Genomic DNA, 24,402 nt, shown 5'->3' with positions numbered 1-24,402 from the left:
AATTCATAGATTAACAAGATTACTTGTGTCTGACTGAACTTCTCGGAAGCTGAATGTAGAAGTTACTCCTGTGCCCAAGAGAAGCACAAACAAAATTTTGTTGTAGAAAGGACACGTGCTTAAATGTCAGTATTCCTGGATCTCAGTCACTCACAAAGTACACTCTGGAGACTACAGGGAAAGGAGAGGTAGAACGGAGTAGCTTACCCTGCAGAGGTAAACCAGATTTATTTCTAAATGAACTCGCACACCAATTCAGAACTGCAAAAAAAAAGCTAGAATTTTATGCACACATTTTAATAAACTGACCCACATTCCTGTAAATATGAAAAGTAACTTTTATTGAAAGAACAATAAATTCTCTTTATAAATACAATCATTACTGTGTACACAATCCCCTTCAATACACACACTGTGGTATTCAAAATCAGTGGTATTTATATAAAATACTAGTTTTCAACTGCAAAACTTTGTACCCATATGCATTATTTTGCAGATCTGAAAAGGAATGAATAATTCTGGTGTTTTTTTTCAAAGGACAGAGCGGTATTTACAAGCAAACATGATCCAAACAGCACACGCAGATTCAGGGTATGTAAACACTCGTACACGAACTGCAAGTCGCACTTGGTCTCCCCTGCAACAGATTATTTCTTCACAAAATGGAGACCTGTGTGACAAAAAAACAAGAGTAAGATATTATTAAAGCTTTCAATTACATAGTGCATTTTTTTTCAAATATGAGTGTCATGAGCCCATCATTACAAATAATAATGTTGTTCTATAGTGCAGGGGCTGTTGCTTTGGAGGAAAACGACATCACCACTGATCAGTTTTAACAAGTACTAAGAAATTAAATTAAATCCCCATTCTGTAATTTAATCCATAAGAAGTCTATCATCAGTGAATTCACCAGTGTAACCTAAAAGTTCTGTATCCACTACATATACCACACAACTCTTCTTACAGCTCAAACCTAAGGAAATTAATTTTCTTAAAATTTCATTATTTAAAAAAAGTCTTTACATTTAAACTCACCGAAGACACGTGGCAAATGCTCTCCTGGCGTTTCTGTGTACAAAATGGATAGGAAATCCTTTGAACGTGTGACCATCAGGTACTGCTCTTCTTATGGCATCCTGAAACTCCTCATTTCCTGCAGAAACACTTGTTGTGCGTTCAAGCTCATAAGCTGCTAATGCTGGTGACAACACATAGGAGAGCTGGTCATCCCAAACAGTAGAAAGGCCAAGATCCTGTGAGGCAAGTCACAGAACGATGACAACTGTGCAGAAGGAACATTAGGATATGCCTAAGCTTGCCTACTGTATCGATTCAAATAACTACAAGAATCTTTAATTGGTAGATAACAGCAGTGAACCCATGAAGCAGACTGACTCACACACCAACTGGAAGAATCAAAAACATGACCAACAAAGTATCAAACATTAAGCAAGGAATGAAGTTAGACCACTAGACTAAAACTTCAGGCCAGCAGAGTTGAAACTAGATGTTTCAGCTACAGTATCTCCACATTAAATGTAAGAAGATATGCATAAATACCCAACAAAAATATAGAAAAGATCAACTACAATTCAACACACATTTTTCTAATGTCTCTCGTAGAAAACCCTTTCTGAAAAAACAGTGCACAACAGCTCCCCAAAACACAAAGGCATGTACATGCACCTTCTTCCTATCAGCCCAAAAATGCCAAGAAGTAGGAAAGTTTACCATGTATGTATTCAACACTGCATGAGACTCAATACTCTGAGAATTGCTTGCCACCCCAAAGGTTGAGCATTGTGTGGGGGCAAAAACAAAAGCAGTCCAAAAACCCCATTAGAAACAGACATAAGCTTACAGAGACTTAAACATCAACACCTTCACACCCAGCACAGAAAAGACTCGTTTCTGGCACATCATACCTTGTAAAAGTCCTGGTAAAGGATGTAACTAACTTACAGAAATATCTCCAATTTTGTAAAGCAATTAGACTAAGCTGAAAGTCTGCTTTTATCTAGGGACCAAAAGCATTTTTGCTGCATAGGCAAAGCCCACTAACAACCACATTCGATTTTCCTGGTGCTTTTACAGACCACTCATAGGTAGTCTGCAGGCCACATGTGAGAATACGAATCACCACTGAAAATAATAAGTATGATGTCTAAACCAGCTCAGTACCATCTTTCCAAACATTTTTTTTTCAGTTATTTCACTTTTCACATACCACATTTCTGCAAAAGCTGGTGGAAAACACATTGCAAAGATAGGAGAATGTAAGAAGTAAGAAATGGCTATCCAAAACAAGTACACAGTTAACACATGGACCTTTATTACTATGACAGATCAATGACAACCTTCCTTACCTTTCTGTGTTCAGAGACCAGTATTCTCAGCTGCAATTCTATCTCGTTGCTTGTTACTGCAGCATCTATTGCAGAAGCACAGAGAGGAGGAAAAGGGGGAACAGAAGACGTTGCTCCAGGAGGGCATACGGATTTTATGGCTTCTCCACTCATGGGCTTCCATTTAGATTCATCGTGCAGGTCAAACACACAGAGATCCACAGCGTCAGAGGGCTGGCAATTTCCAAAGAAATTCTGGTGGTTGAAGACACAACCTATTGTGCGATAAGGATACAGTGGCTTGGGTTGTTCAACTATCGGAGGGTCATCAGGGTTGACAGGTCTGTGGATGTACCTAATCAAAAAGATTCAATTTCTTATTAATACACCTTATTTCAAAGCAAGGGAAAAATATTAAGATGGGACAGATATAGCCATTTCTCCTTTAAAAATACAAGTCAAGTTTGTAATTTTTTTTTCTCCAAAAATGACATTCATTTGTTTACAGAAAAGTAATTATCCACACTTTGGAGGTATAATAGACGATGAAAATATAAAAATTTTTTTATTTTTTAAATCTAGAAAAATAAGCTGATTAATCAAGCAGATTATCAACAGCAATTAAATTTCACAACTATAACAACATATACAGTTTCCCTGCTATTCATTGCATTTGGAGAAATCTTCAAATGATACACGAACATCCTTCAAAGGATACACTAACAGTGCTTGTTTTCAGCACTGAATATAGCCTGTACTAGAGCTTTAGAACACCAAAGAACTACGTGTGCTCTTCTCAAATGACTAAGCAAGAGAAAATCTCAGAGAACTTAATGAGATTTCTGCGGGGGGGGGGAATAATGTAACATTGATTTCACTGATGAAATCAGGAGAAAAACAAGGGTTCCTAAACAATCACGTCAGATTTCATCTCCTTTACAAATGACGGCAGCGATAGCATCAATGGCTTTCAGCTGCCATAAGACACAGAATAGTTAGCACACAGTTTTAAAGACACTGAAAACCATATTACAAACTGCTGAAATACTTCCCCTCATGCTGAACCAGTTATTTTCCCAACAAAAGCAGCACACAGAAAAAAGAGTCAAAGACAAATGTCACTTGTATTACACGACAGGGTATAAAGATTTAAAAAAAAAAAAAAAAGCAATGACAAAAATAGCCCATGCAAGCCTCAATTACATTGTTCAGTTTTCTTATATTCCTTTTACTCACCTGTGTCCTGTTAAGCTCTCCCAAAAAGTAACTGTTCCATCAGTTCCACAAGTCATTACCCAAGTGTGAGGGACTCCTTTTGCTTTTGTCCCGACACACACAAAGGCTTCCAATCCAAAGCCAAGAAGAAGACTGCACAGAAGGTTAGAATGATCTTCACAGTCACCCTAGACAGTAAATATTAATAAGCTGTTTTGAGAATCAAGCATGGATAAAACCTTGGAGAAAGGACATGGTGATATTTCTCTAACCATTGTTTAACAAGTCATGTTTCTCTCCTGTTTACCTAAAGCATGCCTCAGAAGGCAGGATTTTACAGTTTAAACTTAACAAGTTTTGGTTTTGTAAAGTTTAATTTTAGAATAAATCAGTTAAAAATGTATCTTCTAATGATAGACTACTTATATCACTTATTCAAATACAGTGTATCATTAATACTGGGAAACATTTCCTATGACTATAAAGGTACCTTCAAGTAACCCAAAACCAGAATCTATTGACCCATGAAGACAAAACCAATGTTCTAATTAAATGTAAAAATGTGTATCAGGCAAAAAAACCTGAGGCAAGCCTAGAAATTACAAAATACTTTCACACAGTCAGGAAATTTACTCACTTAATAAAATGTAATTCTACTGTTATTTCACTGCCTTGAATGTGCTGTCAAGGTTGAGAAATGAAACAAAGATAAAACAAGGTTCCCCACAGATCTAACTGTAAACCAGCTGGAAGTCACGTGTAGTTGCTTTTCCCTTCAGTCAGAAAAGCATCTCATAAACACATTACTATCAGTGATAATTCTCGGAAAACAATTTTGAAATGCAATGTCTCATATTCTTTGTCTCTTAATTTCTTCACAAATGTTAGCCGTAAAGGAAGAACAAAAAGTGCTTATGCAATAGAGGCTTCGTACCACAAAGCACAGCATTCGGAAGAGTAAGGCTCTTGAGTCGAGTAACTATTCAGAATACTGAAAACATAAAATTCAGAGTTTTTGGGTGTATCTTCCACAATCTTCCCCTACCACAGTCTACAAGAAGGACATATGCAGAAAAATAGGTTTGAACAAGTCCGTAGAGAACCTGTGTTATTTTAGCAATGCTGTACCACTTTTCACATGAAAAGTAATAATGGCCCAGCCTGTGTCTCAGGGGCTAAATTCAATTATTTTCTATACAGTTTTCCACCTCTGTCTTGAAGAAACACCTTTCTCTGTGCCTCAAACTCGAAGTCCCTACTGTCATCTCCATCTGAAAGCCACTGGACAGCCAGTGTTGCTTTTATATGGTACTTATGCATCATACGATATTAAGGGACAACAGCCAATGCCTGTTCTGTGTGGTCTTCAGATGCTCTGTGGTCTAAAAATCTGTGATACAGCTCTTGCTTCCATGAACACATCTTTTTAATACAAACACATCAGTGATGTTATTTTTGAAGGCAGAAGTATCTCCATGGCAATGAAAAGCTCTGACCACTCCAAAGAAGTACTAAAAATGATCACTGTTACTTTTATCCATACAACAGAAGAACTATAATCCAGAATGAGTAACAGTTAGTTTCATTTATTACAGTTATATGATACAAGTATAAGATCACCAAGAATTAGGCTGAAACTTTCAGTGAAAATTCCTATTTTGCAAAAAAATGGAATGTAAAGACTGTCAGTATATTTTAGTCCATCTCAGAAAATAAAAAAAAAAAAATCAGCAAAAGAGACTTTTCCTACTCTTCCTGGATTAGTCAAGAATTCAGTGAATTCTGCACATTAGTCCTCCACACTAGCAGGGATTCACCAAATAATTATATGTGTTCTTAGAAATGCAGTTGAAGAAAAGCAAACTCGTTGCCAGGAATGGACTGACAAATGGACCCCAACATCAGCTGTAAAGGAAGTCTGTGCCAAAGCCTTCTTGTCTACTACTTAACATGTCTTTCTCCTTAAAAAGAACTTAAATTATTGTAACAGCATCCTTCAAATTTTATTTAATCCATGCACTTGCAGCCCGTTTCAAATTACTGACTTCAGCTTAGAATACGATACCTGCTCCGTTGCGTCACATAAGGAGAACTTTCGCATACCTTGTTTCTGCACAGAAAAGCGAGGAGGGTGCACCACTGCTCTTGCTTGCCACCCCCTCCACCGATGACGGGAGCTCTCTCATAGCCCAGGACACTGACAAAACGCGCTGCTTGCCGGGGTGTGTCCAGCAACCGGCCCGCTCGGAGTGGTCTGACGAAGGAGCACACCGGACGGTTCACTCCGTTTTCATCCTGAACACGTAAAACGGGGTTACTGGCCAGCCACTCTAGTAGGGCAAAGTATTCATCCTAACTAAGGCTGCCGTTTGTTTTGCTATGGGATATACTATCCCTGGAGTTAGCATCACTCAAAAACCAGCAAGTCACAAAAATACTTCCAGAATTAAGACATGTGACCGATAAGGCAACTCATTTAGAGACATTACGGTTAGATTTTTCTGCTGGCTCTGTCACTCATAGGGCATTCTGGACTAAACATCTGAACATCAGGAACAGCATAGGCTGTAATTTATCTTCTTAAATGTGAGGAACTATTTGTGCTCTACCCACTATCAATGTCCACACCATCATCAAGCATAAAAACAAGTCAAAACAAATCTCCACACACCCCAAATCCTAAAACAAACAAACAAACAAACACCCTCAGAAAGCATTAACCACTCAGCAGCTGATTTTAGAATTTAAAGATGTTTATTTGCTTCTGAATTTGAATGCTCTACCCCTTGTCATAACAGCAAGGAATAAAAACTACTCACAATGAAGTAACTAGATCTATACAAATTGACTAATAGTACTAAGAATTTCTAAGTCCTTGGAAAAATGAAAAAATAAGATGACTTTGAAAAGGTCTGTTTTATTACATGCTGCAGGCAAATACTATGATTATCAACTACTAAAACCATTTCAAGAAGTACAGAACTCTTCTATTCCTCTCTGGGCTAAATTGGTACTTTTACGCTCATCTACTTTAAAAAGGGATCAAAGCCTTTTAAATTTCTGCAGTTTCAGGAAATGAAGGTCTCATATTTTTACTGGAGTCACATATTGTCCCTCTAAAGGTTTTGTAATGCTTTTCCAGCAAGCTGGTGGAAGAAAAGCAGCATTTATTTGAAGCTGACTGGAATCCTGTTGAAAATTATTTCACAGCTTGAAATCAATGAACCCCCCCCCACAGGCAGGATTCATTTTTTAATATAGTTTCATATATAATGCATTACTCACATGAAACTGGATGATAACAAAGTTATCAAACAATTCTAATTTTCCCAGAAATGAGCAAGGCCATTAAGGGCAGTTTTACTAAGATTTGCTATTGCCAGTGAGAGACTCCAGATAAAATCTCTATAGGTACCAAACTAGCAAGGGCCTCATTTCCATCCTATTTAATTATACAACTGTTTCTCTTTATACCCTGCCCTGAAACCCTTAAGCCTTTGTATTGTGTCTGTTTGGAAGGGAGTTAAGCTTTCTTCATAGCAGCCCCCATGGTGCTGTTTTGGATTTGTGACCGAAACAGCGCTGGCAACACGCCGGTGTTGTAGCTGCTGCTGAGCAGTGCTTGCAGTGTCAAGGCCTTCTCTGCTTCTCACTCTGCCACCACGCAGTTGTAGGTTCAGGGTGGACAAAAAGCTGTGAGGGGCCACAACCGGGACATCTGACCTGAACTGACCAAAGGGATATTCCTTGCCATATAGTGCCATGTTCAGTAATAAAACTGGTGGGAGTGGGGAACAGACTTTCTCCAAACTTGCCCCTGCTTGGAGACTAGCAGGGCATCAGCCTGCTCATGGGAGGTGGTGAGTGACTGTCTTACTGTTTTCCTATTCTTCCTTTCTTTCCTTCAATTATTAAACCACCTTTATCTCAACCCAGTAATTTTTGCTTGCTTTTGCCCTTTTTATTCCCTCCCCCACCCCACTGGGGTGGAGTAAGAGAGTGACCGAGTGGGAGCACAGCTGTTGGCTGGGATTTGGAAGTTCACATCACTACTGAACACTCATGGTACAGCCAGGATGAAAGTTGTTGCTTCACTGAAGTGAAAGAGGAGGCACAGATTGCTTCAGGACACTACTTTGAGATAAGAAGTTCCCTGTGCGTGAACTCTGCTAGGAACACGGCTACCACACATGGATCATACCACTCCTTATACTGAGGGATAATTGCCAAGGAGCAGCTGTCACAGTAATTTATTAGATTGCAATAATTTTGACTGTAGCAATTGTGTGACATTAACCAGACAGATTGCTTTACAGGTCACACAGAGCTCAAACATTGTGTGGATCTGCTCTAATAGATCTAGTAAGTCCATTTCTTATAACTGTTTCATCTGGTATAAAATTTATCTGAAATAGTTTGCACAAATCACTCTACCATTTGTGAGTATTCAAGGAAAAGACTAAACAGGCTTTTTCACCTAGTACATCAGAGGTAGCTGGAGCAACCCTTCTGTCTGCATCATCCTAGTACATAAACAGAAGTTCAGTTCTTACAAATTCAATTTTTCAACACACCACATGTAGTCCTGTAGTGAATGTAACCACATCATAAATCTATTCAGATTCTACATACACATAAAGTTCAAAATACAATTAAAAAGGATAACTTACAGAAAGGAGTGGTCTATTTGTAAAATTTACAAACCTGTGCAAAAATCTTTACTAGCCTTACATTGTGTGTAGGCCTAATCTGCAGGTATTCTCTCCACCATTGCTTAGCATATACAAGAAATAAACGTTCTTTTTCTGCTGTTTTCTGACGTTCCAAAGTGAACTGTAGGTAAGAAAAACAAAACCAACTCTACACATACTAATTCTAAACAGGAAAAAAAAAAAACCCAACCTAGTTAAGTACATTAACACCACATCTGGCATATGTAAAATAAAGCTTAATATTTTACGTGCACTATGCAAAGTCTGTGTATTTTTAAATGGAGAGCCAATTAAGAAAAACCTTAAGTTACATTTCTTGTTTGTAGGTCTTATATTAAGCTTGACTGAAGTCGTGTCCATCTCAAGTGATGGGTTGATGCACAAAAGGATTGCTCAGATTTTGATGTGCAGAAGAATGTGCATGCGCCTTCAGGCCAACATTTACAGGCTTTCCAAGCAGAATAGTTGACTTGAAATTATTGTTTCATATGGGAAAGGGAGCAAGAAACATACTACCTTTTCCTCCTTAGTTTTGACACAAGTAATTATAAAAACTACAAAAGTAATATTTTGAATAATGTTCAGTATAGACAAAGTAGTTTTAAAAAAAGCAACTATATTTAAATTTAATAGAGAAAAAAGTATCAAATAATACAAAAATCAACAGCATTCAGCATCTATAATTCTATACTGAGCTTGCGCTCCTCCCCAATAAAAGAATAAGTTAACCCTCTCAGAAATTACTTACTTGAGTACTAGTTATTTCTGAAGACAGCGTCTTATTTAGCTGTGGATACATTTCCAGTCTGATGTTTAAAACTCCAACAGAAACGTTTGATTCTGTACCTTTGAACAAAAATAAGTTTTCATCAGTTCTCTCATATTCGATTTACTTGGATTATTTCAGACAGGCAGGGGTAAACAATTAAAATAAATGTTAGACATATAAGCACAAAAAGTAATTAAACTTCTTTCAATATGGGCAAAATGAGAATCTTTATTTAAATTTCAAACTCCATTGAGGCTGTATGAGAGCATAATATGACCAAAAAAAGCACAGATTTATAGATCCAACATAATTATCCAAGGCCCTTTCTGCAGCCAGTACTGGGATGTATGAGACAAATGGTGTTCCAGAAATGTTTAGGTCAGGCATCTAAAATTGAGTTGGAGAGTAACACACACTGTTAATGTGCCTATTCCTACTGATTACACAGGTAGCTCAAATTTAAGTAGCTGGAAATAAGTCAAATTCATCTTCCCAAGATACAGTTTATTATAAAGGACCCCAACTGTCATACCAAGAGATTATTCAACTTAAAAAAAAACTCCCCAAAACAACAAACAAATGAACCAGAAATCCCCTCAAACTTAACATTCTTGTCTAATGCTGAAAATTCAGAATTACATGAACAACCAGAAGCATTCCAAAATGGATTACAGATGGGATTATAGGCAATACAAGCAATAGAAGCCTCATATAATAGTTTATCTATTTATCTGAAATGGCAACATGCTTCGATGTTCTTGATGCATTTTGTACCATGACAAGACTTTAGAAGAGGAGAAAAAGCATGGGATTTACTGCATTGATACTTTACTACTTGTAAAAAAAGATCATGAGAAACAGATTTAACTCACTCCATCACCCATCAGTGTATTACACTCAACTTATTTGCTGTGCATTTCCAAATCATCATAAAAAAAATATCACAGAATGGCCTGGGTTGGACAGGACTTTAAAAGATCATCCAGTTCCAACTCCCCTGCTGTGGACAGGGACACCTTCCACTAGACCAGGTTGCTCAAAGCTCCATCCAACCGTGCCTTAAACACTTCCAGGAATGGGGCATACATAGCTTCTCTTGGAAATCTGCTCCAGTACCTCACCAGCCTCACAGTAAAGAATTTTTTCCTAACATGTAATCTAAAGCCACTCACTTTCAGTTTGAAGCCATTTCCCCTTTCCCTGTCAACACATGCTCTTGTAAGAAGTCTCTCTCCAACTTTCTTGTAGGTTCCCTTCAGACACTGGAAAGCTACTATAGGTCCTCCGAGCCTTCTATTCCTCCAGGCTGAACAACTCCAGTTTTCTCTCAGCCCTTCCTCACAGGAGAAGCTAACAAACATATTAGCAAACAAGCTTGCTACATTTGCATGGGTTGGATAAAACACTGCACCAAATTGTATGTTCTCTAAAAAAGAATGCAGGGAATAGTGATAACAATCAGGAATAATTCAGGTAGTATATCCAATCTTCAGAGTACTTTTAAGGTATAATTCAATCTCTTTTGAAACTATCAAGAACTGCTCAACTACCTAAGAGGTAGAGAAATTGGGATAAAGAATACTCAAATGACTCAGCAGCTGTTTACTAAACTGTGGGACAGCTACCCCTTAGGAAGTGACAAAAGATATACTCTTCACTCACTAAATCATAATATACTAAAAACTTAGGTCGGAACTCCTGAAAAAGGGAGTGAGGATAAGTGATACACAAAAATACACGTCTATATTAATTGATAAGCACCTTATCAAAGCTGTGCAACCCTTCAGTCAGAAAACATGCTTCCAGCAACTGGAATAAATGGGATCAGGGCAGAGATCCCTTTCCCTAGAACTTGCTAGTTTTCTATGAAAGGCACACAAGCTGGATTTTACTCTGCAGTGCACTGGTCAGATATATATTCCTAAAGATGAACTGTTGAATTTTTGTTTGGTTGGTTTCTTTCTGAAACCTTATCTGGTGAGGCCACACCTTGAGTATTGTGTTCAGCTCTGGGCCCCTCAGTTCAGGAAGGACATTGAGGTGCTGGAGCGGGTCCAGAGAAGAGCAATCAGGCTGGGGAAGGGACTCGAGCACAAGTCCTATGAGGAGAGGCTGAGGGAGCTGGGGCTGTTTAGCCTGGAGAAGAGGAGGCTCAGGGGTGACCTTATCACTCTCTACCTGAGAGGAGGTTGTAGCCAGATGGGGGTCGGTCTCTTCTCCCAGGCAATCAGCAGCAGGACAAGAGGGCACGGGCTTAAGCTCTGCCAGGGGAGGTTTAGGTTGGATATTAGAAAGAAGTTCTTTACAGAGGGAGTGATCAGGCGTTGGAATGGCCTGCCCAGAGAGGTAGAGGATTCACTGTCCCTGGAGGTTTTCAAGGAGAGGCTGGATGTGGCACTGAGTGCCATGATCTAGTAACCACAGTGGGGTTGGATCAAGGGCTGGACTTGATATCTCAGAGGTCTCTTCCAACCCAGTTAATTCTATGATTCTATGATTGTGCAGATAATCAGTAGTGGGAGCTCCCAGACACTGGGACCAACATCACACAGGATCTGGAACACTCATTTTTAGCAGCTTGGTAACAAAAAATCTGACCATTAAGTTTTCTAGATATTTTCTAAGGATACTTTATAGTTACTTACGAATTAAACTAAAATTGAACTAGATAAAAAAACGCTGCTTTAAGCTTACAACTAAGCTCAGTACCCAAGATTTTCAGTGATCATGTTTATTATTTACCCTTACCTACACCCAGGAGTTCAACAGCAATATTTGTTACGCCGTTCTCTGCAGCCAAGACAGATCGCCATTCCAGGAAATAGGATGCTACCAGTGTGGTCTCACCAAATGTGTCTGTTTTGATCAGAACCATATGCACTGGATCACATATAGACAACATAGTAGTTGCATCCACCATTTTACTTCCATCACCTGCCATTATTAAACCAAAGTAAGACAGCAAGAATATTACAATCTCAAATTAAATCCTCAAAATTAAAAAAAAAAAGGCAATAAAATGCAATTTAAGCAATGAATATAAAGAAAAATCTTGAGTCCAGACACGTAAGCAATGATCCCATCTTAAAACCTAACTTAAAACCAAACCAAGCTTAGGACAGAGCTACAGAAAGATCACTGTTAATTTACAGAGGAGATAAAAAGTTCTTGTGGTTGAATATTCCAACGCACCAGTTCAGCTACATAAAAACATTAAAACAGAATTAGCATTTCAGAAAATAAAGACCATTAAAGCACATCTAAGTAAAAGCAACTAAAAATATTCTTTAAGTTGGAGTGTCATGTCAACTTAATAAATATTAGTATTTAGGAAAAACTTGCTCTGCAGTTAAGATTGACTCTGTGATATAAACTGCTCCATGAGCAGTAGAATTAACAAATTCTGATTTTCTTTGAATTTGTGGTATATTCACTGTCTTCTCCCAGCTCAACTGCAATAACTCTGGCTTTCTCTCTGTTCGATGATATTCCATAAGGCACCCTGCAGTTCTAGAGGATTCATAAAACATCCAGAAATCTTTTCATAACCTACTTAGCTCATTCCATGTTCCCTGGCTACCAGCAGAAGAACAATAATACAGGCTGTGGATGACTGACTCTTCTGCAGGTGTCTGCCAGCTAGTAGGCAAAATGAAGTCACACTGAAGCTTTTCCTTCCACATGTCAACAAATTTACATTTCCCTTCTTCACTCTTCAGCAGAAAGTTCACAAAAACCACAGCCACCTTAGTATCTCTTACATCCATGAGACTATCCCCTCACTATCAATTATGGATAAAGTTGGTCAAATTCAAGTTATTTTAGAGAGCAAAAAAAGGAAAAGAGGCAAGAGCAGAGAAAGACCTACAAGTGGCATAACCCAATACAGTAATCAATTTCCTTAGGAAAACACGATAAAAAACAGGAAGAAAATCCACTGAATAAATAATACCAAACACATTTCACAGTAACTCTTAAGTCAGAAAAAATCCCACAGCATCAGCTTTAAACTCACAATATTCCTTACCTAGGCTATCCTTGTGGACTTCAAGTAAGAAACCATCCTGAAAATCTGGCTCGCAGGCACAGGGTACAGGCTTAGAACGGAAGCGCTGGTTTCGAAAATGCAAACACAGAGTGAAGGTGGAAGAGATTTGGCCAGGCAGAGGCTCCGGTTCCTGAAGATGCTCCAGAAAAGCTTTTCCACCCAAAACCTGAAGGTAAAGATACCTTCGTGTTGGGTCAATGTTTGCTGTAAAGCGTAGCAATAAAAATGAAGAGACTACAAACAAATCTTAGAAAGCTTAAATTGTTAAGTATCAGGTAACTAACAGGAGACCAGGAAACAAAAGAAACTTTTCTGTAACAAGTGCTCAGGAAACAGTGTTTTTTTAAATGCATTGAAGTTATCTTAATGTAAAATAAATAATGAAAAAGTCACATTTAATGCAACACCAATTGCTCGTGCTTACATGAATTTACTTCCTGTGGATAAGCAGGGCAAACATCCACTTTTATGCCAGTTCATACTGGATTACTAATTCAGAGTGCAAAAATCACAGACTTCAAATCCCTCTCAGAACTATGATCCAAACATTCAAATAAACAAACATACTTTTTTTCAGAACTGGTGGTTCTCTCTCAACAAAATGTGTTGATGGTTTTGGAGCTGAGGTCCTCTCCTTTTCATTCACATCCTGGAATTATAATTAAAACTTTTTAAGGAGTCAAGGGATGCAACAGTGCTCTTACCACAGTCCTCTAAAAATCCAAGAATCCCCCATTTCAGCTGAATGCCATTCCTTAAGTATGCTCCATTCTAGTACTTGAAGTATAACAAATAATTATATTTGCAATGCAGCAGTATCATTAAACCAATTTCAGCACATGCATTAAGCTTTCCTGCTCCTATTATGTCGCAAATCAGCAAAGCCAGTAAAATCTTCAGAAGTAGCACATTTCCACTTCATCAAAACACCACGTCAGTAAGAGGAATAAGCACTTTCACTCTTTAAAAGCTACTTACAGTTACAAATTTAAGTTCCTTCATAACATCATCAATGATTCCTCGTTGCCTTAAGGCTTTTATCAGATCTTCTGTGGATAGTTGCTGATGCTCAGGCGCGAGCTCTTCACGTATAGTCTCAGCTAGAACTTCTCGTATCCTCCCATGGACATCCATCTGAAAAAAAATTCACTGTATGTTACAAATACAAGCTCTTTACATGGTAGTGGCTGTGACTTAACAGTTAAGTCTTTAAGAACTCTCCTGGGAACAAAGAAAACACCAAAATACTGTTCCTTTCACAACTAACCAAATGAACCACTGTGTTGCAAGAGCAGCCCTCCAGGTAAAAAAAAAATTCACAAGCATACCAAATCTGAGCATTTTCACAGCAAGCCCTGCACTGAACTTCCTTCCCTACAAAAAGGTCTGCAAATCCACCCATTATAAAAGGGTCATTGTTACAATTTCTCATGTCCCTCATAATTCAATCTTAGTATAACAGTTTCTTATTTTTTAAGGGCAAAAAATACACTTTTGTATACTTGTAGGTAAGGTATAAAAGTAGTAAATCTCCCTTGCATGCTTCCCCTACACTCAAGGGAAGTCTGAGAATGTCTGCCCTACATCTGAGCTGTGTAACTTACATGGATTTATAAACCTGTCTCTCACACGGGAAGGATGTTAAGGACACAACTGTTGGGACCTGAAATAGAATCACAGAATGACTTGGGTTGGAAGGGACCTTAAAGATCGTCTTGTTCCAACTCCCCCCTGCCACAGACAGGGACACCAGGTTGTTTAGAACCCCACCAAACTGGCCTTAAACACTTCCAGGGAGGGGGCATCCACAACTTCTCTGGGAAACCTGTTCCAGTGCCTCATCCACCCTCACAGTGCAGAATTTCTTCCTAATATCTAATCTGAAGACACTTTCTTTCAGTTTGAATCCATTATCCCTTGTCCTGTCACTACATACCCTTGTAAATAGTCGCTCTCTCTCTTTTTTATAGGCTCCCTTCAGATCCTGAAAGGTTTCCCCTGAGCCTTCTCTTCTCCAGGCTGAACAATCCGAACTCTCTTAGTCTTTCCTAACAGGAGAGTTACCCCATCCTCCTAATCAACTTGGTGGCCCTTCTCTGGACCCGCTCCAAGGAGCCCGTTCTGCCGCACGACAGGTGAGGAAACTCACCACTGCACCAACAAGCGACAGATGAGTTACAGCCTCGGTATTTATTTCCCAGTCAAAGCCCTCGCTTAAAAAAAAAAAAAAAAGGCAACAAGAAAACGACGTAACGGTGGCTGGAAACCACCTGCCGCCACCGAAGCTGGGAAAACAAAGCGAGCGCGTCCCGCCACCGCCTCAGCGGGCGCTGCCGCCGCCCGCGGCGGGTGACAGCGCGGGGCTCCGCCACGGGAGCCGCCACGGCCCCCCCCGGGGACGGGGGGGATAAAGGGAAGTCTCTCCGGCGCCGCACTGCGGAGCCATGCCCACCTTGAGCAGCTGCTGGTGGATGATCTGCTTCAGCTCCGAGGCTTTCTCCGGCGGCAGCGACATGGCGGAGCCGGCAGGGGAGGCAGCGCCAACCGCCTTCCAAGGGGCGCGGGCAGCGCCGCCACCGCCCCCTGGCGGGGACACGCGGGCAAGGCGTGCGGGCCCCGCTTCCTTCCTTCCTTCCTTCCCTCCGCTCTTCCCGGCCGGCATGTTCGTTCCCTGCGACCGTGGCGGGGGCTCCGCCGCCTCCGACTTTAAAGGCTTCACTCTGCTCATGGTGAGTCGCGTTTCTGCTCTAGCCCCGCGCCCGCCCTCAATGGGCTTGAAGGGTGGCTGCCCCGACTCCTGGCGCTGAGGGCTCCACTCCTGTGGGGCAAGACAGGAAGGGCTCGGGTCTCTCTCTGCCCTGCCCGGGGGTCATCCCTGGGTACTTGGCTGCGGGGTAAATGGAGAAGACTCTGGGCGAGCGGTGTGTGTAATCTGTGGGGTGTTGTGCCGAACAAAGGAGGGTTTGGAGGGCGCCTCTCCAGGGCTGTTTCCAGCAGAGATTGGCGCGGTCTCTTCCCTTCCCATCAGCTTTTCCCTTCTCAGAACCCCGGGTTAGCTCCTCTCAAGATGTTACGTGCCGAGCTGCAGTAGCTATATACAGTTTTAGAGCAACAGCTGTATGCCACTGCGCTAAAAATTAACACGCCCTATGTGGTTTTGCAAGACATGTAGCACCCATGGGTTGCCACTGCAATAAAAGGTTGTGTTTTGTTTGTTTGTTTGTTTGTTTCATTTAGGTGCGATGTATAAATGTTTGCAATGTAAAAAAAAATCCTCATTTTTGCTATATTTAAAACTGGTGTTTGGATTGTTGCAGGAGGTGTCTTTATCCCCTTATGTTAGGACGTCGATCTCGGGTAATGGTACCCGAGGTGACCATGTCTGTGTGAGGCGAGAGCTCCAGCACAGGCTGCGGTGGGACAAAACCCATCATTTCTCCTGCCTACATCATTTCTCTTCCTTGCCCGGGTTAGTGAAAGGTAACCTCATCGCTTCCCAACCCAGGGCTGCACAGCCTAGGATGACTGTGCAGGCTGCGCGGGAAGTCATTCCCGGTCAGCTGACACGCAGCAGGAAATGCATCACTGCTGTTCTCTTCGTGTGGGAGCGACGGGGTTTTGGATACCAGCCGGGGTGCAGAGACACGCAAAGTGCTGCCGCGTCCTCCGTCACCTTCTATCAGCATCAAATTCGGTGTCTTTCCGCAACGGGCAGCAGCAGCAATTCGTCGATTTGCTTATTAATTAGAGGAAAGAAACTGGAAGTTTTAATGTTGTCTTCCTGTAATAGTTTCTTCGGAAGGACACAGACTCCTGAATTTCTCTTTCTGTGCCATCACATTGGGTGTATTAGATCAGTATCTGCCCCAATTGGTGATAACCCACGGCGCTGCCTGTGAAATTAATCCGAGGGGACCCTTAGCATTTTCATCCTTAAAAAAATGAAAAATTACCTACTCTTTGCCATCTGAGATTTAGAGGTTTAATATGTAACATCAGCGTTACCATTGGGTGTCATGTGAGGTTTGCCAGTCTCACATCAGTCTCTTCAGTGGCTTTTATCTACTCTCTGTCCAAAAGAAGAAGGAAGGGCATTAGTTTTCAAGCCTTTGTTCAAATTTACACTGAGACAGGAGTATTCACAGAAGTGGCCAAGGGTTTTTTTTGTGGGACAGGGACAAAATTCCATATTGCTAATCTGATAAGAAATAGTCACTTTTGTCAGAGCAGCCACTTTTAGAAATCATGTTTGACCGGAATTGAAGCAATTTTAACTTTCACTATTTGAAGAGCACCTTGTATCATCCGTAAAACACACTGTAATTTGGTAACTTCTGTTGCTTCAGCCAGCAGTGTCCGTGGGAAATGTTGGTCAGCTGGCAATAGATCTGGTGATTTCCACACTTGACATGACAAAAGTTGGTTACTTCTACACTGATTGCCTGGTGCCAATGGTTGGAAATAACCCTTATGCAACAGCAGAGGAAAACTCAACGGAGCTGAGTATAAATGCTGAAGGTGGGTATTGAATGCTGTACAAGGCGCTTAAGGTGCAAGAACATCACGTTTACTTTTTCTTCTTGTTGTTGCACTTTGCTGATGTGCTTAAATTAAGGTCAGTAATAACAACTGCAGTAACCTACGTATTTACTTTTCACAGAGGAGACCGTACCTGTTGTTGTTTTGGAAAACCAATTTGACTTGTTTGAATTTCAACATTATTGCAGTGCAGCCAAAACTCTCTGTGGTGTTAATCAAAAGTAACATCAATTCTGCACATACTTAAAATAAACTGTTTGGATGCAAAATGAATTTCTGGTGCGGAAGGATATTTATCTGCCCTCGTTCCTTTCTTCCTATTTACATTTGCCTTTTTCCCTATGCAGTGTTTTTTCCTCTCCCCCCCTACAAATTCATAGTTTCTTTCCCTACATTGATCATCATATCTACTTCTTTTTTACCCTCTTAAATCACAGAAACCTCAGCATAATCTGCCAATCTTTGCAAAGCTGAAAAATAGATTATTGGAATCATTACCTGTGGCAGATCTTCGTATATTTCTCTTCATTTAATCCTTTCAATTTAGTACAAGTGAAATAAAGTCCAGTGAAGACAATGCAAAAAATACATATTTTTAACATTGTGAATTGATAGTTGAAAGGTTTACTGTCCTGAGGTTTGTAAATTGGATAAATCTTGATATTTCTAAACCCAGATCTCTTTCTCGGTTTCTTCTTAACAAGGCTTAATTATTTCTTCTTGTAGTGTATTCGTTACCTTCAAAGAAACTCGTAGCCCTGCAGATCAGATCACCTTTTATAAAGGTAAGTATGTTCATTGATTGTTCTTACTTCACTGTTTGGTTTGCATAGTTCTGTTGGCAAGTAGTTTAAGTGACCTAACAAAATTATTTTTCTACTTCATCCTAAAACACCTTCTGCAGTTGATATGATTTTACTGATCTCTGCATTCAGTGAGCTTTTGTTTTGTTTTTCCAAGCCCCACAACAGCCTGTATGTGGTAGAAGATTTTAGTATAAATATCTTCTTAGTTACTAACAGTGTTGAAAATATGAAATTATCTGGGGTTTGTCTGGAGTGGAGTTTTTTGTTACATTTATTGGTTTTGTGTCTTCTTTGTAATAGCTTAATTTTTTTGTGTCAGGCCAATTAATTATTTCATAATTATTTCTATATTAATTTGAACTGCATTCATGATGAAAAAACAAAGAATTTAGAATTACTCATTAACTGGACAGTGCGTGCTATTTAAAATAAGCAGAATACGATGCCAGAAAAAAAATTTTATGGTGCAGTTTTTTTAGCCGTTCAAACTGTGGAAAAATACTCTGTGATCCTGCCATCCCATCTTACTCTAAGGCTTTTTCTGTTGGTATTAATGGCACTCAAAGTAAGTGGTACTGATGTTGTTAACATGGTCTAAATGATAATTTTTGTCATTCTATGTGTAGTTTTGATGAAGTGAACAACCAGGGCAGCTTTTAAAAAATATATCTGGGACTCAAGACTAAGCGGATATGAAGTAAAATTTACATCACTGCTAAACATTATATGTAACACCTTATATTGTTAAGGACATACTACATTTTCCACTTTCTTTTTTTTTTCCCTGTGTCTTTGCATGAAGAACAAGTACAGGCCATTCTGTGAAGCCTTGCTTTCTTGGGTGAAAGGCAGCAGATGTGCCAGAGTCGTCGTTCTGTCGAGCAGCCACGCGTACCAGCGCGACGATGAGCAGCTTCTGGGGTATGTCTGTGTCCTTAAAAGGCCGAAATGGATGTTTCTGTTCTTTTTGACTGGCACGTTTCCCTCTGCTGAGTACTTTCGGCAGGGTGCTTTTGCTTGGCTGTGTACCTAGGTCATAGAATGCTTAGTATACTATTAAAACTTGATGTTATACAGCATTATTTTATGCAGGTGTCTAAACTTGGTTAGTTACTGCTGTCGAAAGTGCTGATCAAGTAACAAGCTGTAAGCAAATTGCACTTGGCCTGCTCTGTCAGGCAACAGAGCCTCAGTTCAAACTTCTTGTGGCTGCAAGCAGTTCCAGGCATTATCTGCTGACGTACAGGTCACAGATTAGATTTTTAACAGTTGATTATGATATTGGTTAGTTTCTTACCTCTTCATCATTATTCTGCATTTTCAAAGGTTTTCTTTAATACAGTAAGTTGTCATTTTATTTTTTTTTAAATAGGAAGTTATCAGTTATTATTTGTTGGGAAGCAACTGCAAGATTCAGACTATATGTATTTTTTTAAATATCACCTATTTAAAACCCAAGCATTTCTTGCCTATTGAGGGTATCATAATTGGTGACTTAACAGAAAACGAAATTAGCATTTTTGCAAAAGACCAGTTTTTATCCTCAGGCTGTATAAATGTGTAGGGCCTTAAAGGAGGTTTAGGTCTGTCCATGTCCCAGAAGTAGTAGTGGTAGTTGCATACAGTTGCAGGATGGCCAGCTAACATGGAATGAAATGAGAGGGACCGATGGTTATTTGATGAGTTCTGAGTCGTACGTTGTGGTGATTTAACCCCCCTCACCTCCCTCAGCACCACAAAATAACTCCCTTGTAGGTGATTTACTAGTGTGAGCTTATTAAAAATGCTATATCATGGTGAAGTCCAGGTTTACCCCGACTTTAAATTAATCGCCTCCTATCTGAAGGAAGAAAAAGCACATTTTATTTGTAAATAATTTTAACAACCATATGCAGTTCTTCTGTTTATGTGCTTGTGTATTTGGTACTTGCCAGTTATTTGAGCCCCATAACAGTGGGTACCAGCTTAGTTCTGTTTGTGGCAGAAAGCTGAGTAATTTGTACTGTTTTGAGACCACAGACTTACCTTCTAACTTTGATTGGAGGAGGGAGGGAATGTCAGAGCAGTTCCTCACTGCAAGTGTGAGGTCCTCAATGCTTGCAGCTTCTGTCTGCCACAAGTAATAACTTTGGTAATGTCTTTCCTTGTCAGACCAAAGGTATTCTTGATTTGTTTCTAGGACACCACTGCGCTACCTACTTACACCTGATCTTGAGAAAGCAGTTGGAGGCCTTATGCAGGAGCTAAACTGGAAAGAAATGGAAAAAGTAGCAGCTTATCCTGGAATAAGTGATACAGACAAAGTTCTGCATATTCCTGGAGGTGGCATCACAAAACTGTTGTTTACTGAGAGGTGAGTTGTCTAAAGATAAGCACAGAACGATATCAGAAGTCTTGTTTTTAATACTTAGGTAGAATTGTCTCTTAAACTGGTGTGTTACAGGAAAGTTCCTCTTTTCATAGAACAGGATTTTGTAGAAATGGAACTTTTTCCAGGTCAAGCCCATAATTAAGAGGGGGAAAAAGAAGTGGGAATTCTGGATCAATAAGTTAGAATATGATAAAAATATAAGGAAATCAGCTTTATAGTTAAGTTCACAAATAATCTAGTATCTGATTTTATGCAAGCCACAGTTTGTTAATAGCAAAATTCCAAAAAAACCCAAACCTAAAATCACAAATAATTCTGAGCACTAAGAATAAGTTAAGATTTCAGGGCCAGCAAGCAACTAGATTTAAGGGTTTCATTGAAAGATGTGTGCATCAGAACTTGTGCTGAAAGCATGGGTGAGTTTTTAAAAATATTTTGGGTATTAATACTCACTATGGCACAACTGTGTAGTTTTGCAAAAGATGTTTGCTTTGTGTCAGGTGGAAAATTGGCTTTTATTTTTAATTATTATTTTGTACATCTGTCCACACTGCTGCATCCAACAGCAGCAGAGTGACTAATACCATGCTAACCTATGTACTGACTTCAGTATGGAAACAATATACAAATGTAAAAATAAAAAGACCTGCCAGGACTTAAGGGGAAAAAAAAATCAAAAATAACAATCTTAATATCTTAAAGAAAAAATGAGAGTACTGTGAGTAAAGTAGTGATATGCAGCCTGCAAAACTGCTGGTTTAAAGTACACAGAAAGGTAAGGAGTGATTCTATCAAAGGATCTGTATAAGTGCCCCACCAACACAAAGATGCAAACTAAGTATGTAAAAGAGGCCCTGAGTACTCTTGCAAGATGTAGAATTCCTGCCCTGCAAGTGAAAGAACAAATTCAAGACTAAGAAAAAGAGCATGAAATGTGAAAACACGCTCAAGGAAGTCTGGAGAGGAAAAAAAATCTGTCTATATATGCATACATTTTTACTTTTTGGATCTGTTTTTAAACAAGCCATATGCATGTTGTTATTGCTCTTAATACATAAATATAATTGTTCTTGATCTAAAATAGAAATATAAATGCCTGCTCATTTTTGTTACAGTTGTTCAAAGGGAATTCAAATGGCAGTTCTTCTGAAATTTTGCTCAGAAGGGGACAACATCCCTGATGCATTTGTTCTTGTTAACTATCTCAATGAATGGCTCCAGCTGGTTAAAAGTGAAGTAAGTGCTGTTTGATCTAGAGTTCTTGCTTTTGTATTATATATCCATTATTTTCATTTTTCTTCAATACAGAACTTCAAAAATGTTACTCAGATGAATTTTAGCAAAGTTAAATATGTTTGGGCTAGGTTCGTTTTGGCTCTTGGTCATCAAGGATACACCAAATTAAATATATATTTTGATTACAATCTCACTGGGAACCTCCACACCTGAAGAACCAAACCTGAACACCAGTTCTTTTGTTTGATGGGTGTGGGGAAAGATTGTGTGAGGGTTTGATAGAGTTCTATCTTCCAGTGCCCTTCTCTAAAGCAACCCACCATGACACCGACGCCTATACCTGTGCCAGAGATAGAACTACATCATTAATACTCAAAACTTAAAAAAATTATTCTGGTTTTGTTGCAGAGCAACAATTCCACAGATTGTTCTTCACAATGGAAGATACCAAGTTCTTGGCGCTTACTTTTTGGCAACGGTCTTCCACCCGCGCTCTTCTGATCAGTTCTGAACTCTCCTGTGAGTCACGTGGGTGGTCACAGACGTCCCTTGAGGTGGTGATTACATAGCAATTGCCAAGCAACAGCAGCTTGCTTTGTTGTCTGCATAAATGCTTTATTTAAGAAAAATTCCTTTTTGTGTGTGTGGGTAGCTGAAGAAATTAAGGTAACTTTCACAAATTGACCAAAGAAATATGTTTTGTACAGTTGTTTATTGAGTAACTTTGGTTGAAAGTTTTTTTCTAATAAAATATTTTTTAAGAATTTTTTTTTTTTCTTTGGTGAAGTGTTACTGCCATGGACAAGCCTGTGGCGCTCCTTCTTAATTCAGGTGAGAATCTGAGAGTAATGGGTAGGCATGGATTTTCTTATGAAGATAAAACCCTTCTCTTCCATGTCAGCTGTGGATCTTTTTTTCAAAACTTCCTGGTGATGTGAGTGAAGGTCAGAAGGTTTTGCTGCCTTTTCCCAGTGCTGTTGTGGTAGATTCAGCTGGGGAGACTGCAAGCAATATAACAGCCTGTTGTGGCTTTTGTGGTCTACTTAGAGAACGGCTTGGGTTGGAAGGAATCTTAAATATCATCTAGTTCCAAACCCCCTGCCATGGTCACTAGACCAGGTTGCTCAAAGCCCCATCCAACCTGGCCTTCCAGGGATGGAACATCTGTAACTTCTTTGGGTAACCTGTTCCAGTGCCTCATCACCCTCACAGTAAAGAATTTCCTCCTAATATCTAATTTCCTAATATCTAATCTAAACCTACTCTCAGTTTAAGGCCATTCCCCCTTGTCCTGTCACTACATGGCCTTGTGAAAAGTTCCTCTCCATCTTTCTTGTTGGATCTCGTTGGGTACTGGAAGGTCACAATTAGGTCACGCCCGAGCCTTCTCTTTTCCAGGCTTCTGTTCCACTTCCAGGGGCTGCTGAGATGCTAAAACTACAGCTTTCTAGGTCGATGAGCCTTCTTAGACTGATTTGAACATGAATACAGTGCTCTCAGATATAATGGAACTGGGTAACAGTGCCCTGAGAGCAGGCAGTCTGGTATCTGTGTGTTTTATAAGCTGAGTCTGAGACAGCAGTTGTGTGACGTACAATTCACGTGTTTGATGTTTTTCATGGTACTTGTTTTGTTGTATTAGGCTACACGTTCAGTACTGACCTTTTTGGAAGTGCTTGGTCACATCGGTTTATTTAAAAGCAACTCTAGAACTGACCATTTCACATCCATGATTTAGAGTTGAAATTGTTGTGAAAAGTACTGAAAATATATAATGAAAATATATTTTTAGGAGTTCCCACAGGTATCCAGACTAATAAGCTGGCAAGTCAAAATGCAAGCAGCAGTCCAGGAACACAGACAAAAGGCCATGAGTAGCACAAGGCAAGTCTGGTAAGTCTAAAACTAGTTGGAAAAACTGACCACATCCAAACTGAGCCCAGTGCTTAAATTGCTGTGAGGCAGAAGGGAGAAAGGAGCACAGTCACTTCCCTCTTTATTCCCAACACTTGTGCTGGGAGACACAGGCCAGCTGCTGCACGACAGCAGCTTCCATGCGGAAAGTAATGGATCTGTTATTGTCCATCACAGAAACTGTTATTGTCACAGAAACTCGAGGTCACCGGCGTCCTGCACTGCAGGAGCTCCTGCCAAGCACCAGCGTCAGCTACTCCGTGTGAGGGAGGTGCAAGGTGGGCTCCATGCTGGACAGGTGAAGACTGACTCTCAGGCTGTTTTTCTTCTCCCTCTTCTTCCCTTCTCATCCCTAATTCCCAGCCTAATGGGTGTATATATTTAGCTAACTACATTCCAGTCCTGCACACTGACTCCTGTGTGTTAGTTCTGAACTTCAGATCT

General features: G+C 39.8%; 2 protein-coding genes across 3 annotated transcripts; one reads left to right on the top strand and one right to left on the bottom strand.

Annotated features, from left to right (window-relative positions):
- Positions 1-208: 208 nt before the first annotated feature.
- On the bottom strand, positions 209-15,665 carry CEP76 (centrosomal protein 76). Of its 2 annotated transcripts, XM_027885342.1 has the most exons (12): positions 15,545-15,665; positions 14,071-14,226; positions 13,660-13,741; positions 13,072-13,296; positions 11,793-11,978; positions 9,024-9,121; positions 8,268-8,396; positions 5,667-5,858; positions 3,585-3,751; positions 2,370-2,703; positions 1,039-1,256; positions 209-670 (listed from the first exon to the last, which is right to left on the bottom strand). In XM_027885342.1, the coding sequence occupies exons 1-12, from the start codon at positions 15,605-15,607 to the stop codon at positions 532-534; spliced, it is 1,989 nt and encodes a 662-aa protein (XP_027741143.1). In that variant the 5' UTR covers positions 15,608-15,665; the 3' UTR covers positions 209-531. The 2 variants fall into 2 exon arrangements, with proteins under 2 accessions (XP_027741143.1, XP_027741144.1); XM_027885343.1 differs by lacking the exon at positions 209-670 and having other exon boundaries at positions 1,117-1,201.
- Positions 15,585-22,797, top strand: PSMG2 (proteasome assembly chaperone 2). The gene is made up of 7 exons (XM_027885346.1): positions 15,585-15,821; positions 17,439-17,610; positions 18,358-18,416; positions 19,240-19,358; positions 20,617-20,790; positions 21,924-22,044; positions 22,453-22,797. The coding sequence occupies exons 1-7, from the start codon at positions 15,606-15,608 to the stop codon at positions 22,543-22,545; spliced, it is 954 nt and encodes a 317-aa protein (XP_027741147.1). The 5' UTR covers positions 15,585-15,605; the 3' UTR covers positions 22,546-22,797.
- Positions 22,798-24,402: the final 1,605 nt, after the last annotated feature.

Source organism: Empidonax traillii, unplaced genomic scaffold, assembly GCF_003031625.1.
Source record: "Empidonax traillii isolate 1590-97213 ecotype Southwest subspecies unplaced genomic scaffold, ASM303162v1 scaffold165:size1224784, whole genome shotgun sequence".
Taxonomy (NCBI): Eukaryota; Metazoa; Chordata; class Aves; order Passeriformes; family Tyrannidae; genus Empidonax; species Empidonax traillii.
Note: the sequence above shows the minus strand (reverse complement) of the source record. Positions and strands in the feature narration are given on the sequence as shown.